The 17,500-nt window shown below is 36.9% G+C and overlaps 1 protein-coding gene across 1 annotated transcript in view; it reads left to right on the top strand.

The window, feature by feature from the left end:
- LOC135220092 (barH-like 1 homeobox protein) overlaps positions 1–17,500 on the top strand; it is a 42,862-nt gene that overhangs the window by 24,392 nt on the left and 970 nt on the right. Inside the window, exons 2-3 of the mRNA XM_064257410.1 lie at positions 11,240–11,429; positions 17,065–17,500. The exon at positions 17,065–17,500 is cut by the window's right edge and continues 970 nt beyond it. Of these exons, the coding sequence (XP_064113480.1) occupies positions 11,240–11,429; positions 17,065–17,500 (626 nt within the window). The remainder of the gene's footprint in view (positions 1–11,239; positions 11,430–17,064) is intronic.

The following is a 17,500-nucleotide window of genomic DNA, read 5'->3' on the forward strand; positions in this document are numbered from 1 at the left end:
AATACACAAGCAAGAAAAAGCATTACAAAAAGTATTTTTTTTTAAATTTTCATCACTCCATGCAAACAGACTCACCACCGACCTATCACCACAAAATTAATCAAAATCACATTAACATCCCACAACTACTAACCATATTATCACATACATCACCCGTAAACGTCTGGATTATCTCTGTGGGTACCAGATGACGTCACAGCCCTCAGCTTAACGTGACGTCATCGACATAAACACGCCCCCCCATAAAAGCACTATTACTAATGCATGGCGACCGTGCACCTACCCATACGTTATCAGAAGCATCTGTCGCCATTACCATAATTATTCTCCATTAAAAGGGAACATCTAGAGAGACAATATTGCTGACGTAAATTATGGGTAGTTATTAGTATACTACGAAATGCTGTCCATGGGAGGTAGTCACAGTAGGTTGCTTATTTATAAATGACACTGACAGGAACAAAGAGGCCGATTTGTAAAATGGTACTGAATTGTATGTAAGTATATATATATATATATATATATATATATATATAATATATAAATATATATATATATATAGATAATATATATATACGAGAGAGAGAGAGTGAGAGAGAGAGAGAGAGAGAGAGAGAGACAGACAGACAGACAGACACATAAAATCTCAACACTTATAAGCCAGCAAGCATCCCTTACCACACCCAAAAAAAATGAATAAATAAAAACCTTCTTAACCACCCAGCCACACAAAGACCCAAGTCAACACAGGTACATTGAGTTTCAGTATTAAATGAACGTTCAAACATAATTCACGAAGAATTAATTAAAACTTACAGCAAAGAAGTTAAGAAAAAAAAAAGAATAATAAAAAAGAATAAAGTACGGGGACTATGAATTAGTGTCATGCGATAAAATCATTCATTACAGCTCGCATGAGTCATTAGTGATCTCGTTTATATAAAATTGCTGTTTTATTTTTTTTTATTCACTCTTCCAAAAGGGTCCACTTCGATATATTTCTATCTGCTTATTCTTCTTCTGAGTTTATTTAATACACTTTTATATTCTTATCGAGTCTATCTACTTTATCTACTTCTTCTTCTTTTACGTTTATTTATTACACTCCTACATTCTTATCTGTTCTGTGTACATATTTCTATCTATTTATTTTTATTTTTTTACTTATTTTATCTTTTATATTCTTATCGGTTCTATCTACTTATTTTTATCTACTTATTCTTCTCTTACGTTTATTTATTTTATCTTTTATATTCTTATCTGTTCTGTCTACTTATTTCTATCTACTTATTATTTTTTTCTTTATTTATTTTATATTTTATATTCTTATCGGTTCTATCTACTTATTTTATCTACTTAATCTTCTTTTACTTTTATTCATTTCACGTTTACATTCGTATTCACTTCCTGTTTATTTCAGTGTTTTATTATTAATTTTTTTTTCCCTTTTTTTTTTTAATGCTAAACTGTCTTGTGGTCGGTTTTGCGGTCGGTCGGTTTTGCGGTCGGTCGGTTTTGCGGTCGGTCGGTTTTGCGGTCGGTCGGTTTTGCGGTCGGTCAGTCTTGCGGTCGGTCGGTTTTGCGGTCGGTCGGTTTTGCGGTCGGTCGGTTTTGCGGTCGGTCGGTTTTGCGGTCGGTCAGTCTTGCGGTCGGTCGGTTTGCGGTCGGTAGGTCAGTGTCGGTTGTGCGGTCGTCGGTCTTGCGGTCGCGGTGCGGTCGGTCGGTCTTGGCGGGTCGGTCGGTGCGTCGGTCGTTTTCTGGCGGTCGGTCGTTTCTTGCGGTTTGGGTCGGTGCGTCGGTTTTCGGTGGGCGGTCGTTTGGTCGGTTCCTGCGTCGGTCGGTCTTTGGCGGTCGGTCGGTCTTGGTTTGGTTTTCGGTCAGTCTTCTTGCAGTCGGCGGTTTGCGGTCGGTTTTTCGGTCTTCCGGTCGGTCGGTTTGTCGTTCAGTCTTGCGTCGGATCGGTTTTGCGGTCGGTCGGTTCTTGCGGTCGGTCGGTTTTGGCGGTCGCTCGGTGTTTGCGGTCGGTTTGGCGGTCGTTTCGGTCTGTCTTGCGGTCGGTCGGTTTTGCGGTCGGTCCCGGTCTTGCGGTTCGGTCCGGTTTTTGCGGTCAGTCGTCGTCTTTGCGGATCGGTCGGTTTTGCGGTCGGTCGTTCTTTCGGGGTCGTCGTTCTTGCTGTCGTCGTTTTTGCGGTCGGTCGTTTTTTGCGGTCCGTTCGTTCTTGCGGTCGGTCGGTCTTGCGGTCGGTCGGTCTTGCGGTCGGTCGGTTTTGCGGTCGGTCGTTCTTGCGGTCGGTCGGTCTTGCGGTCGGTCGTTCTTGCGGTCGGTCGGTTTGTCGGGAGGTCGGTCGGTTCCCCCTTCCCATTTTTATCACCTCTTCTTTTCTTCCTTTTTTCCCTTAGTCCTCCCTTATCCCTCCTACCTCCCTTTTCCTCTCTCCTTTTTTCCACTTCCCCTCTCTTATTCCTTACTCCCCTCGTCCTCCCTTATTCCTTCCACCTTCCGTTATTATCACCTCCCCTCTTTTCTTCCTTTCTTCCCTTCGTCCTTCCTTATTATTCCTACCTCCCCTCACACTCCATTTTCCCCTTTTTTCCCACTTCCCCTCTCTCTCTTCTTTCTTATCCATTCCTGACGTCTTACACCATCCTCCCCCCTCCCTATCCCCCTCCCCCTCCCCCTCTCCTAAGTGTTTTTCAAGTTTCATGTCGGGCGCGCATAAAGCTCCGGAGAAATCATTCCTAATTGCAACTCTTTTTGCAACACGGAATGGAGATAATTATAGGAATCGGCCATCTCGGTTGGTTTACACTGATTTCGGGTGGGCCAACGCTCATACGAAATGGAGAGAGAGAGAGAGAGAGAGAGAGAGAGAGAGAGAGAGATTTCACTGCATAGAGGATAATACAAAAGTAAAGAGGGAGAGAGAGTTTTCAGTGTGAAGGAGACTATACGAAAAACAGAGAGAGAGAGAGAGAGAGAGAGAGAGAGAGAGAGAGAGAGAGAGAGAGAGAGAGATTTTTTCATTGTGTAGGGGCAATATGAAAGAAAGTGAGAGAGAAACTTTCCTGTGTGTAGGGGACAGCATGAAAGGGAGAGAGAGAGAGAGAGAGAGAGAGAGAGAGAGAGAGAGAGAGAGAAACTACTTGTTGGATTACCCAATTACTTTTATTCAGAAAACTAAGTAGAAACATTTAGAATTGATAGTGTATTTCTGTTGAAAAACAACTGCACTGCTTAACGTATGTTACAATAAACATTCAAAAGCTTAGCCCCATTTTGTATAATACATAATTTCTTGAAATTACCAACAAATAAAAGACACTTGCTTTGAAGTAGGACTGGTATTGTAAGATATAAAATATGTGTTTTATTATTCCATAATAAAACTAAATAAACAACTTTTTTTAGTATGGTATATAATTTCTGATATTTTCTTTATAAATAAAAGCAACCTGCTTTACAATATGACATTATTGTCTAATACAAAATATGTATTTTATAATAAGACAAAATACATAACTCTGATTTATGGAATACATATTTCTTTTTTGGAAAGTGCAAATGAGACAGTGTATTTTACAATAAAAGACAAGAAGTGTCTTTTATTAAATCATGGCCGATATGAATTGCATTTTTTCAGACCAGGAAACAAGGAATAAAAAAAAAATACTCACTTTTAAATGCTAAACATTTTATACATTACACATACACATATGTATATATACACACACACACACACACACACACACACACACACATATATATATATATATATATATATATATATATATATATATATATATATAGTATATGTATGTATGTATTATACGCCCTTTTAAACACGTAACTATGACTAAAACGTATTCCAGCCAAATGGCAAACTCGACCACACGGAATATCATCACACCCAAAAGGTATATAATCACACCGTATCTATAAGTACAGTGGCATATTCACATATCGTCTTAATTACTGTTATGTAGGTGCTAATGAGCCAAAGGCCTTTCGCGGTGGGGGGTGCGGGGAGAGGGGGTCAATTTGATTAATGACAGCGGCTAAAATAGGACACATACAGCGTAACTGGTTTTATTGGACCACAGAAGTGGGTATCATGACGGTCATTAGCGCGCAAACAAAGAGTATAATGACCCCGTATTGAACGGAATTTGGGTGAATAATGATTCCCGGTATTGTACGTGATTTAGTCGCTTTATATTTCCACGTACTAAACCTAAAACGTTACAGAATGTTACACCTGAGCATAGACTGTGTATTTAAGCAAATAGGACATTAGCAACTCGAGAGTAGATCAGACACGTCATCTGATCTCGATAGTTCGAAATGATTGGGGGATTAATGCAATATGACCATTTTATTCAAACCTTTGCGATTTTGATTTTTATAAAAAATAAAGATTATCTTCGCGCAATCTATGTCGTAGTATTTACCTAGACGTATTTCCACCTTCGTTTTAAATATCGTGCATAATTAAAGTAACGGCACTTTCTCAGTCTCTTTGAAAAAAAATAAAAAATAAAAACATATCTGTAAACCATCTCTAGCCATTCTCGTCCATCTACCTTATTATCGAATCTGTGTAACTCCAATTTTCGCACTCTCCTTACTTTACAAATAATAGCCAGTAATTCATCTCGACTACTTCAATTCCCTAAAGGAGAGTTGGCTCAACATCCAGCCTACATTTTACCTTTTTATTATATATATATGTGTGAATGTCTTTTACTGTTAATACAGCAGTGTTATATGAAAATAAAAGGCCCATAAACACTATTTGCACGTTACAACCTTATATATTTCGAGCACTTCCTTCTGTGCTCCTGATCACTGGTAAAATATGGACATAGGATGTCGTGCTGACACACCTACATATACTTTGCATATAAACTCTTTGTAAGACATCCTATGTCCATATTTTACCAGTGACCAGGAGCACAGAAGGAAGTAGTGCTCGAAATATATATGGTTGCAACGTTCAAATAGTGTTTTATGGGCATTTTATCTTCATATATATATGTATGTGTTTGTGTGTGTTTCTGCGTATGTGCACATACGGTATTGTACGTATTAATCTATATATTCGCTATATACACGATGTAATCGCGTGTTTGCACACACACATACGTTCATGTCCATTAACAACAGTTGGCAATAAAACTTCACACAATCACACACGATCAAGAAAACACTAACGCACAAAAACAAACATTCACTAGCTGAGCACCAGCAGCAACAAGGAATCCACGAATGAACACCTTGATGATATTTCAATACCTCATTCACTTTATGTTGCTGTAGCAGCCTGTTGCAAATCCCTCCTCCTCCTGCTTCGTCGCATATTCGTTGTTTAATAGCATTCGCTTTGAGGTGACCTCCGGCCGGTGTTCGTTTTCGAAATATGCAGATTCTCGTTACGCACCGAAACAGCTTCACTAAATAGTATTGCGCTGATATCAGAGTTCGTCGCGGCCGTTCGTGTGATTGTTACGTCGCCATCGTTATAGAAGGGAAGATTTTGATGTAATGATGCTTCCACTTATTACTTTGATGTGGTGAAACTTTTGTGTGTTATCATAACTCTGTCAAAAAGGTCTTTTCTTGGGTTAATCTCTGAGAAATGTCTTTCCTTAGGTCTTGGGGGTGTGATTCATCGGTTTTAAAGAAAAAAAAAACATATATATATAAACATATACATATATAAAAAATTACACTATTCAATTACTCATTAAAATATGCAGTAACCTCCAACTCTAGGACATAGAATAAATACAATATATGAAGAAAAACAATTATTTGTTCGACTTTAATGTTTATTTCAATTATCGTTTTCTTGATTGTTCTCAATTAATTCTTAATTTCCGAGGTAACTTATGTCTTGGCTTCGAATATTAATAATAATAATAATGTTAAGAAATTCAGTTTCGTGAAAACAAATTGTTAAAAAATGTAAAAAATATTCACAATTATATATTAAAAATATTTTTTTTTCTATGAAAAAATATATAGCAAAGACTTTCGAACACCTGAACGGTGTTCCTCCTCAGTGAACGTTAAAATGTAATGAAGAGGATAGTTTCCTCCCGAAGAGCATCTAAAAAGGTGGGCGGGGCGAGAAAATAACAGCCCATCATCGAAGTGCTGGTTCGTGTATTAGGTAACCCGAACTCAACAGGCAGTTGCGCCAACCTCCTCGATCTCCGAACCTGCGAAGTTGCTCCTGCTTGTACTGCATAAGTGCCATAGTCGGAAACATCCACAGGGACGTCGGCTATCTGGAGAGAGAGGGGAAGAGGAAGCAGAGCATCAGGGTTCACATGGTCAACGTCAGTTTTAAAATTAAAATCTTTTAAGTATTGCCTGGCAATGAAACTTATAAAAGGGCCTTCATTAGTAAACGACTTATCCTCCTCAAAAGATATTCCCATGTTTATAGCGGCGCCTTCAACTAATCTTCTCACGTGAGAATCGTCGCTTTTAAAAAGAATTTGTGCACCATCCCAATTGATTCTGTGGTCTAAATTAAAACTATGAGCCACCAAAGCGCTTCCCTGTGCATGAAGATCATAGGTTCTTCTGTGTTCCCTTAATCTTACCTCTAATTCCCTACCACTTTCCCCGTAGTAACAACCACCGCAATCATGACATGGAACCTTGTAAACTCCGTTATTTCTCTTGGTACTGTTATTGTTTTTTGTAAGAGCTTTTGCCAAAGTATTTGTGTAGGTATAAAGAATTTCTATGTCCTTTTGGTGCTTATTTATATAATCACCTACTTTTGAGATTTCATCGTAAAAGGGCAATGATACACGTTTCTTGTCTTTTACTTCCATATTATCTTGACCAATGTAAATCTTTTTAGCTCGGCTAATGGCGTCGGTAATAAAATGTTCTGGGTACTTTAAGGACCTAAAAGTGTCTACAACATGTTTGAGTACTCCGTCCAGAAATGCGGGGTCGCATATACGAAGGGCCCCTAAAACAAAACATTATAATTACATTCCATTTAACTTGTTGTGAGTAGTGGGAAAAATAATGAATATAATTTTCTTTGTTGGTAGCTTTTCTAAAAACTGAAAATTTGCAAGAGTTACTGTTTACATACCTATGAATTAAAACATCTGAGAAAGAAATCTTATCATCAACCTCTTTTTCAACTGTAAACTTTATCGAATCGACAACTTTGTTGGAAGTATTCAGTTAGCAGTCTAAAGCTACGTCGTCGCCGTAAAAAACAATAAATACATTTTAACGTTCACTGAGGAGGAACACTGTTCAGGTGTTCGAAAGACTGTTATATATTTTTACATAGAAATATATTTTTTATATATAATTGTGGATATTTTTAACAACAACAACAATAATAATAATAATAATAATAATAATAATAATAATAATAATAATAATAATAATAATAATAATAATAATAATAATAATAATAATGTTAAGAAATTCACAGTTTCGTGAAACCAAATTGTTAAAAAATATCCACAATTATATATTAAAAATATATTTCTATGTAAAAATATATTTTTTTATATAGAAGTATATTTTTAATATATAATTGTGGATATTTTTTACAATAATAATAATAATAATAATAATAATAATAATAATAATAATATAATAATAATAATAATAATAATAATAATAATACCTGGGACACCAGAGTTGAAGAGAAAGAGGGAGGGAAAAAGAAAATGGATAAGTATCAAGATCTGAAAATAGAAATAAGAAGGATATGGGATATGCCAGTGGAAATCGTACCCATAATCATAGGGGCACTAGGCACGATCCCAAGATCCCTGAAAGGAATCTGGAAAACTAGAGACTGAAGTAGCTCCGGGCCTCATGCAGAAGAGTGTGATCCTAGAAACGGCACACATAGTAAGAAAAGTGATGGACTCCTAAGGAGGCAGGATGCAACCCGGAACCCCACACTATAAATACCACCAGTCGAATTGGAGGACTGTGATAGAGCAAAAAAAAAAAAAAAAAAAAAAAAAAAAAAAAAAAAAATAATAATAATAATATAAAAACAAAATCACAAAACGTACCTATAACTCTAATCAATAAATAGCCAAAACATCTTCAACACAAAGAGTGATGATAACAATGAAAGATAATGACCATATGAATGAATAAATAAATAATAAAACTCCCTTCATATCTGCCCTACTGACTGTCATCTACTGTAAACAGCCTTGTTGCTATAATCAATTGCTACAAATCACGCTAAATACTCTCATGCAGATTTAAGCAAGGCTTAAGACAGTGTGTGGCTGTAGTATACTTAAATGGTCACCTCCCTTCCCCTTCCCCCTCCTACAAATCACGCTGAATACTCCTACACAGATTTCAGTAAGGCTTAAGACAGACGGTGGCTTTATACTTAAATGTATTTAAATGCTCCCCCAAACCCCCTTACGTTTTCCATACCGTTCCCCTGCCCCCCCCTTTCCCCCCAAGAGACCACTCTTCCTAACCTCCTACCCCCTTCCCTTCCGCCAACCCCCTACCACGAAACCGGCAGGATATACGACCTGCAAACGACCCGTTGTCATGAGCCTTGCAATCAGGAGGACGTGATAATGTCTAATAGGGGAACCAGTGTTGTTTTAATGCGTAATGAGCGGCAGTAATTACAAGTGGGTAATCTTGAAGATCTCCCCCCATTACCATACTCAACCGGGTCAGCAAATCCTCGCTGCTACGACGTTCGCTAATTATAGGTCACGGGTGTTTTACGCTTGGCCGTGATTTCTAGGACATCAGTTTTATAGGACGCGCTACTACAACAGGGAGCTGTTGGTCGATGATAAATAAGTGGAGAAATTCTGTGTAAGTTAGACGGGATTATGCATATAAATGTTGGTAAATACGTGGAGATATTCTGTGTAAAGTTAAGTAAATCTTAGTTTTACCAGACCACTGAGCTGATTAACAGCTCTCCTAGGGCTGGCCCGAAGGACTAGATATTTTTACGTGGCTAGGAACCAATTGGTTACCTAGCAACGGGACCTACAGCTTATTGTGGGATCCGAACCACATTATATTGAGAAACGAATTTCTAATCACTAGAAATACATTCCTCTGGTTCTACGTTGGCATAGCAGAGAATCGAACTCGCGACCATCGAATTGGTAGGCGAGCACGCAGCCCACACGCCCAACGAGGAACCAATTCTGTTTAAGTTAGACGGGATTATGCATATAAATGTTGATAAACACGTGGAGAAATTCTGTGTAAGTTAGACGGGATAATGAAAATAAATGTATATTCATATATATAAATGTCTTATGTATTGCGACGAAGCGCCTAATTCTCTGGTTATTACACTTACCAATCAGAAAATATGGTTACCCCACCGAAGCCAGATACTTGGAAGAGCTTTCACAACAGATAATATACAACTGAGTACACTAAAAGGAACAGTGATCCCTTGAAAAGCTAATTAACCGTGCAAGCAATCAGACTAAATTCATTAAAATAAGTGTGAGGTATTCATAGAGGCTTACGTTAATTAAAGGGCATCTCTCCCAACCAACACTTGAAATTTCTAAGCTTTTTTCCCTTATCCTAACTCACTTCTAGACAATCGAAGGAAACATCACAATCCATTACTGGGTCTGTCCATAAATAAAAGACTCCCATAAATACAAATAAATACAAAAATCTATTTTTAAGTTCAAAAATTTAAACGTAGAATTCACAATCTTAAGAAAATTTTGCTATTACTTGAAAACAACACAAAATTCAATTAATTCTTGAATCAATTATAAAATAATATTAAATCTAGATAATTCATCAAGAAATTAATTAAATAAAAAAATATCTTACTCTAGTAAAATTAAAATCGTTGCGATACGCTTAAGATTTGAAAAGAAAAGGCAAGTTAACTGAATATCAATTCACAAGTATTAAATTAAATCAACTATACAAAAGTAATTCATCCAGACACACCCAAATTAATCAAAATAAATTATAAAAGCAAAAATATGAAAACCCACAAAGTGGAAAAGTATCACATTCACCACCAAATTGTGAAAAAAACTAAGAAATGCTTTTTTTTTAGTTTGTTTGTATGGTATTTTACGTTGCATGGAACCAGTGGTTATTCAACAACGGGACCAACTTCGGCTTTACATGACTTACGAACCACGTCGAGAGTGAACTTCTATCACCAGAAATACACATCTCTCACACCTCAATGGAATGCCCGAGAATGGAACTCGCGGCCACCGAGGTGGCAGGCCAAGGCCATACCGATCACACCACTGAGGCGCTTACTAAGAAATGGTAACACAGAATATAGAAGAAAAACACACGTGAAAAACAGTACACAAAATAAATGTAACATAGTAATCACTAACTTGCATAACCCATATTCAGTCTTCAAATATCATTTTAACCATGGTCAAAAATTAAGTTCACTTTACCTTTCTACAGAATCGTTGCCAAATGATATCTTTCACAATATCTTCAGTTGAACAAACTTTATTGGCGCCGTCACTAAATTCCACAACTAATAGCAATTATATAAAAAACTAACAAACACTGAGAATGACCAATTATAATCTCTTTACGTTACGTTACAAATTAAAAAGAAAAATGAGAGAGAGAGAGAGAGAGAGAGAGAGAGAGAGAGAGAGAGAGAGAGAGAGAGAGAATTATTATTAGTTAATAATCATTAACAGCACTTGGTTTCAAAAATGTAATAATCTCTTAAACTGAAAGAATTGACTATGAAATAATTTCGAAAGAAAAGTAACGTCACTACCTGAATATGTCGTCATGGAGAGATCCTATGCAACAACCGTTTGGACAATGACGTAATCTTTCGAGGTAGTACATACGTGGAATCTTTACTCTCAACAAGTCTTAAAAAACACACATGACCTGAACAGAATATCTTATTGGACGAGCCAAAGAATCCATTGTTATTCTGATAGTAACTTTAAATTATACTTCTGTGAATTCTGGACATACGTTATTTGAACATATTTTACATATACAATGCTTTTACATATTGACGACACTACAGTAACATAACAACACTGGGGAGAATGTAGAGGCCTTATCATAGAAGTACACATACACTACACACACATAGATATATATAGTGCGTGTGTTTATATAATAACTAATAAAACCCTATCAAACGACATTTCTGTAAGCAGCACCCCGTAACTCAGCACCCTAACTCCCCCTCACCTTTCCCAGGTAACGACGTCTCAACGCCATCAGCCAAAAAGCAGAGGAAGGCCAGAACGGCCTTCACAGACCACCAGCTCCAGACCTTAGAGAAGAGCTTCGAAAGACAGAAATACCTGAGCGTCCAGGACAGGATGGAACTGGCAGCTAAACTGAACCTCACAGATACCCAGGTCAAGACTTGGTACCAGAACAGAAGGTGGGTTACTCTTGAGTCTATTCTGCTTTTTTTTAAGTTAAGCCTCCGTCGTGTCTGAGACTCTCGCCTGATTTGAATGACTTGTGGTTACTGACACTGGTGGCGTCACAGCGTGTGACATGGTAGGTACCTGTCACCTGCGATAATTGATACGTGGCTTGTGAGAAAACAATGAATAGAGTACTCTTTTTTTTGGATGTAAGTAAATGATTATTATTCTTATTAGTTAATATTATTATTATATTATACTATTATATATGATTATTATTGTGTATTATTATTATTTATTATTATTAGTAATATTTTATATTATTTATTATATTTTTTATTATATAAGAACTTGAATTTAGAACTTTCAAAGTATGTGGTCTTCATTTGAAAGAAATGCCCCAAGGTAACAGAAAATACAGAAAGAAGGGATCATTATAAGAGAAATAATGAATTAACAGATAAATAAAAAATAACTAACAATGTAAGTAAATAATAAGATACAATAGCGTATGCTTTGTCTTATATGCAATGCATCTTTAACGTACCCTGACAAAGAAACTAGCTATGATTTTTTTTTTTTTTTTTAGTATCTCGAACACAACGCCACCGTCAAGACGTCTTATTAGATTTCATGTCGTTACGTATCGCAAACAATAACAAGTGACTTAAGTAATAATTTAAAAGGATTATGGCACCACGATTGCCATTAATATTTGTTGAAGGTAGTTTTCAAATAAATATGGCATGTCAGTGTTAAAAAAAAACTAATGCAGTCTTTCTTCAGCGCGTTTCTTTTGTCCTCAAGTCATCATAGCATAGTTTTTATATTTATGTAGATAACTGGTCAGTTTTTATAATGGTTTTTTATTTGACAATTCATACATACACACACACACACACACACACACACACACATATATACATATACATATATATATATATATATATATATATATATATATATATTATATATATATATATATATGTGTGTGTGTGCGTGTGTATGTGTGTGTGTGTGCGTGTGTGTGTGTATAATCATTAAAGGGATGAGGACACCAACAGATGTACAAGCCGTCTTTATTCCAACGTTTCGTAATTATCCAATTAATTACACCACCAGGGCTATTAAATAGCAAAGTAAAATTCTTTGTAAAACTGTCAAAACCAAGACTAAAAATTAAGAATTGTAAAAGCTGAAAATTATTCATTTTATAGAATACACACAACATTAAAATTAAGGGAATGACATTTAAAAAGATACGTCATACATTAAAATGGACGGTAATTGAGCTTAGAGTGAATGAAGAATGAAAATAGCAGTGACCAGAGTTAGAGAACACAAGATTAAGGAGTCACAACGTTAAGCCGAACGTAAACACAAAGAAAAACAACCGCATGTCAAGAGAAATCCAGAGGGGAGGAGGACGTATATGTGTGTTTAATTAACCACGGAACAAATGTTGTTGAACAAAAATGGAACAAGGTCTTGTGGGTTGGGGGTATTTCCCAAAACGCAGATGTCTGTATTATCGACTTGTGTTATACAAATTCTGGAGTGGTTTTCTAATACTGGAATGTCCCGGGTTTGAAATTATGCTACCACCAGTGCAGAAGATTACGCCAACGATGATGAGAGAATATATATATATATATATATATATTATATATTTATATATATAATAATATATATAATAATATATATATATATTATTATTATATATAATATTAAATTATTAATATATATAATTTATTTATATATATATGTATAATATATATATATTATTATATAGTATATATATATATATATATATATATACATATATATATATGTATATATATATATATATATATACTATATATATATATATATATTATATATATATATATATGTATATTATATATAATATATATATATATAATATATATAAATATATATTGTATATATATATATATATAATATATATTATATAAACAAAATATATATATATATAGTTATATATATATATATAAATATATATAATATATATATATATTAAATTATATAAATAAATATAGTATACGTAAATAAATTCTTCTGTTAAAACAGGATACGTCCTCATGTAATAAAGGCCCATTATAACACTGGTTGAACCAGATTGGTTTTTAATCGGCCTTATATGCTTAAGATGGTTTAACTAAAGCGTTTTTAATGGGCCTTTTATACTTCTTTAGATATATATATATAATATATATATATATATATATATATATATATATATATAAATGAAGCATATTTAGCCTTATCGCAATCATTGTTATTGGGTGCACGCAATCGCACGCGCGGCGTGCACACAGACCGATACTGTTCCGGTTTGCAACCGTTTTAGTGTTATCAAAGAAAGACGAAATCTGAAAAGGAATAATCAAGTAAAATACAATAGTATTTTATGGAGTACGATAGAAGACGGATGAATTTGACGAGAACCTCAACTTTCTCCTCTAAAACACAAACATACACAAACGTACACACATACACACAAGCATATACCGATTGAAAATCCAGTGCGGAGCGCCTCAGTGGCGTGGTCGGTATGGTCTTAGCGTGCCACCTCAGTTGCCGCGAGTTCGATTCTCCGGCATTCCACTGAAGGGTCAGAGATGTGTATTTCTGGTAATAGAAGTTCACCCTTGACGTGGTTCGGAAGTCACGTGAAGCCGTTGGTTCCGTTGCTGAATAACCACTGGTTCCATGCAACGTAAAAACACAGTACAAACAAACAAACAAACAATTCAGTGCGGTACTCGGAGGCATTAGTAAGGGTAGAATCACCCATGACATATGAAGACACAACGAAGGTTTTGTGCTGATGTTCTCCATCAAGTTATTGATAATGAATGAAAAGGGTAGGGATGAATTATAATTCTCTGCAAATTACACAAAGAGAGTAAAAACAGAAAAAAACTTAATGAACAGCAGGAATGGAGTGGAATATAGAATTTAGGCCAAACGCTGGAACCAACGAGGTCATTCAGCACTGGAAGGGATATTGTGAGTAGAAAGGTTTGACAGGTGTAACAGGAAACTGGCAGTTGCACTATGAAATAGTTACGAGAGGGTGGATAACAAGCTGGAAGAAAGAGAATGAAAGGCGTTGCAGCTATTGGCCGAAGGGACACTGCAAGGAACCTTGAGTAATGACTACAGTGCTCCGCGTGAAATGCACCGACGGCACTACCTCCGCCCCTCCTACGGGGTAAACAACTGGAAGAACGAGAAAAATAACTGTAAATATCACGTTGACTATCTGTCCTGATGGTGACAGTATACGCGTCATTCTCTGTACCAGCTACTTATAAGAATAATAAAACTGATTACCCCAATAACACCTTGATTTTATGATGCAGAACATTGTGCCCTGCGCCAGCGAAGAATTGGTGTCTCGCGAAATGAAAATGAAAATCATTGTGAGATATTTTTTTACAGAGGTTTTAAGGGAGTGAAATTCTGCCTAGCCGTGCACTTCAAAGACTTCATTGTAATCTCTAAATTACTGGTTTGACGATGTTTAGTGATGAAATTGGGAAACACAACTTTGGATAAAACAGTTATAATGAAACTTATAACTTTTGAAAGATGTTCATCAGGAGAGGTCGGAGTGGAGATGTTCTGTCTGGGTGACGTCTTAGGAGACACTGGCCACTTTTCAGCCCTGTGACTGGCTGATAACTAGCCAGTCAGGAGCGTTGTAGGGGACGGGATTGGATACTAGATGCACGGATGATGTGAATTAATGACGGTATATAGTGAACATCGAAACTTTATACAGGTTACAGTATTGAAATACAGGACTGGAATGTATAATTTAGGCCAAAGAGGCCAATCTTTGGGACCTACCATGCCATTCAACGCTGAAAATATAATGGTGAAACATTTGCTGGTAGAGGTCAGGATGGAAAGTAAGATGGAAGGAAGAGAACATGAACGGAGGTAGGAAGGGACACCCCTCTACTACGGGGTGCGGTGGGACATCACTAATAAAAACTGCTTCCGGCAAACCTATTAAATGGTGCCATCGATTGTCACGAGGGAGCCATTTTTGTCGCTTGCCATAATGACTCTTGGCAGCGCTTGATGGCAAAAAGACGGACGAAGCATTCGCGCATTATAGAGAAGGACAATCAGGATCAAGAGATATTCGTGTCTATAAAAATCTATTACAACAAAGGGCTGACGATGAGGCGATGAAGAACACTTCAGCGAATGAATAAGTGACGAAAGCGATGATCGTACACAATTGATTAACAGATATTGCAGAGACTCATCACATTATCTGATTCGACATTTTCGTGTCCGACAAACTTTTATCACCTGTCAGGCGTTATTGTTATGCTTTCTGGATGATGTCTGTTCTTCCCGAGTGCTCGAGAAATGCTGGGGACGTGACGGTGTTATGAAGAAGACGTTTCGACGAAAAGTGACACTGAATAATATATGTGAGCTGGAAATATTAAAGTAGTGTGTTAGAGAAATTAGATAAAGGTTGTAAACTTAAGTAAGTATGAGGTGGGAATGATGTCTTGGAGCATTAGGAGGTTGGGCGGGGGGGAGGGGGGGGGGGGGGGCGGAGGTGGGAGTAGGGGTGCCCCTCTTGTACTCAGTGGTTTAAGACACAATGTCCGATGACAGTAAAAGATCATGGGTTCGATACCATGGGAAGAAGGACCACTTTATGCACGATCTTTGAATAACATTTTATATACACATAGGTATTTATGTATGATATATATATATATATATATATATATATATATATATATATATATATATATTATATATAAAACAATGCATTTTGGACATTTTCCCTAATTTAAGACTAAACTGAGCTTAGTTACTGAATACACTTTCTGGGCCTTTATTGTGGTTCTCAACTTTCAGACGAATATACATATGTGTATATACCAAATGTATATAATATAATATAATATATATATACAATAACTATATATATATAATATATGATATAATATATATCTATAAGAATATATATATATATAATCATTAAAGTGCTGAATACTAATTTTTTCAATATTTCAGTTATTATCTGCATCGGCGTCGATTTTATCAATGATTTTGTCAATGTATCGTATGTGTGTCTCTCTCACCACATATTCTGGATGGAAAGAGTAAACTGACTTGACACAAGAAGTCAGTGGAGGTAAATTTGAAAAACACTTGATGCCCCTGAATAGACTTTGCTAAGCGTCTAATGTGCTAGGTAGATGCCTCATTCTAGATGGACGCAAAGCGAACGAGTGGCTAGACCTATCCAGATCCAAGTCATCCATATTTACTTACTTCTTTAGCTGAATTTCTACTGGTCACATTTCAGTTGCTTAGTTTCTCTCTCTCTCTCTCTCTCTCTCTCTCTCTCTCTCTCTCTCTCTCTCTATTTTTTTTATAATTGCAGAGTGCCTCTTTTCAAATTGTCTTATTTGACTTTTATTTACAATTTTAATCACCAGAATTTTAACCGCTTCCAGTCGCGCTATCCTGAAGTAGGCATCATCAGACTAGGACTATATAAATTTTTTTCTCTGGACCTCTAAAATCTCTTAATTCAACTGTATTTTAATTCAGCTGTTTTTGCAATTTTCTTCCCGACAGAACTAAATGGAAACGCCAGACGGCTGTAGGCCTAGAGCTTCTGGCAGAGGCTGGAAACTACGCTGCCCTCCAGAGGCTCTACGGCCCAACCTACGGCTGGCCCTATCCGCCGCAACCTGCTTCCGCAGCAGCCGCAGCAGCAGCAGCTGCCGCAGCACTGAGCCCTGCTGCAGCTTCCGTGGACCTGTACTACCGCCAGGCAGCGGCAGCCGCGGCCCTGCAGAAGCCTCTGGCTTACCGACTTTACCCTCCAGGTCTGCCGATACTCCCCCACGTCACTTCTGATCCCCTAAGGGACGCCCTCAGACCGGAGGCCCTCAGGCCAGAGGCGGTGAGAGCCGACGTCCTGAGACCGGAGCTGAGGCACGACGCCCTCAGACTAGAGCGTCCGGAGCTCTTCAAGAGCGATGCCGGCGGGAAGCTGGAAAGCCGCCTC

This window comes from Macrobrachium nipponense, chromosome 1 (genome assembly GCF_015104395.2).
Source record: "Macrobrachium nipponense isolate FS-2020 chromosome 1, ASM1510439v2, whole genome shotgun sequence".
In the NCBI taxonomy this organism is placed as follows: domain Eukaryota; kingdom Metazoa; phylum Arthropoda; class Malacostraca; order Decapoda; family Palaemonidae; genus Macrobrachium; species Macrobrachium nipponense.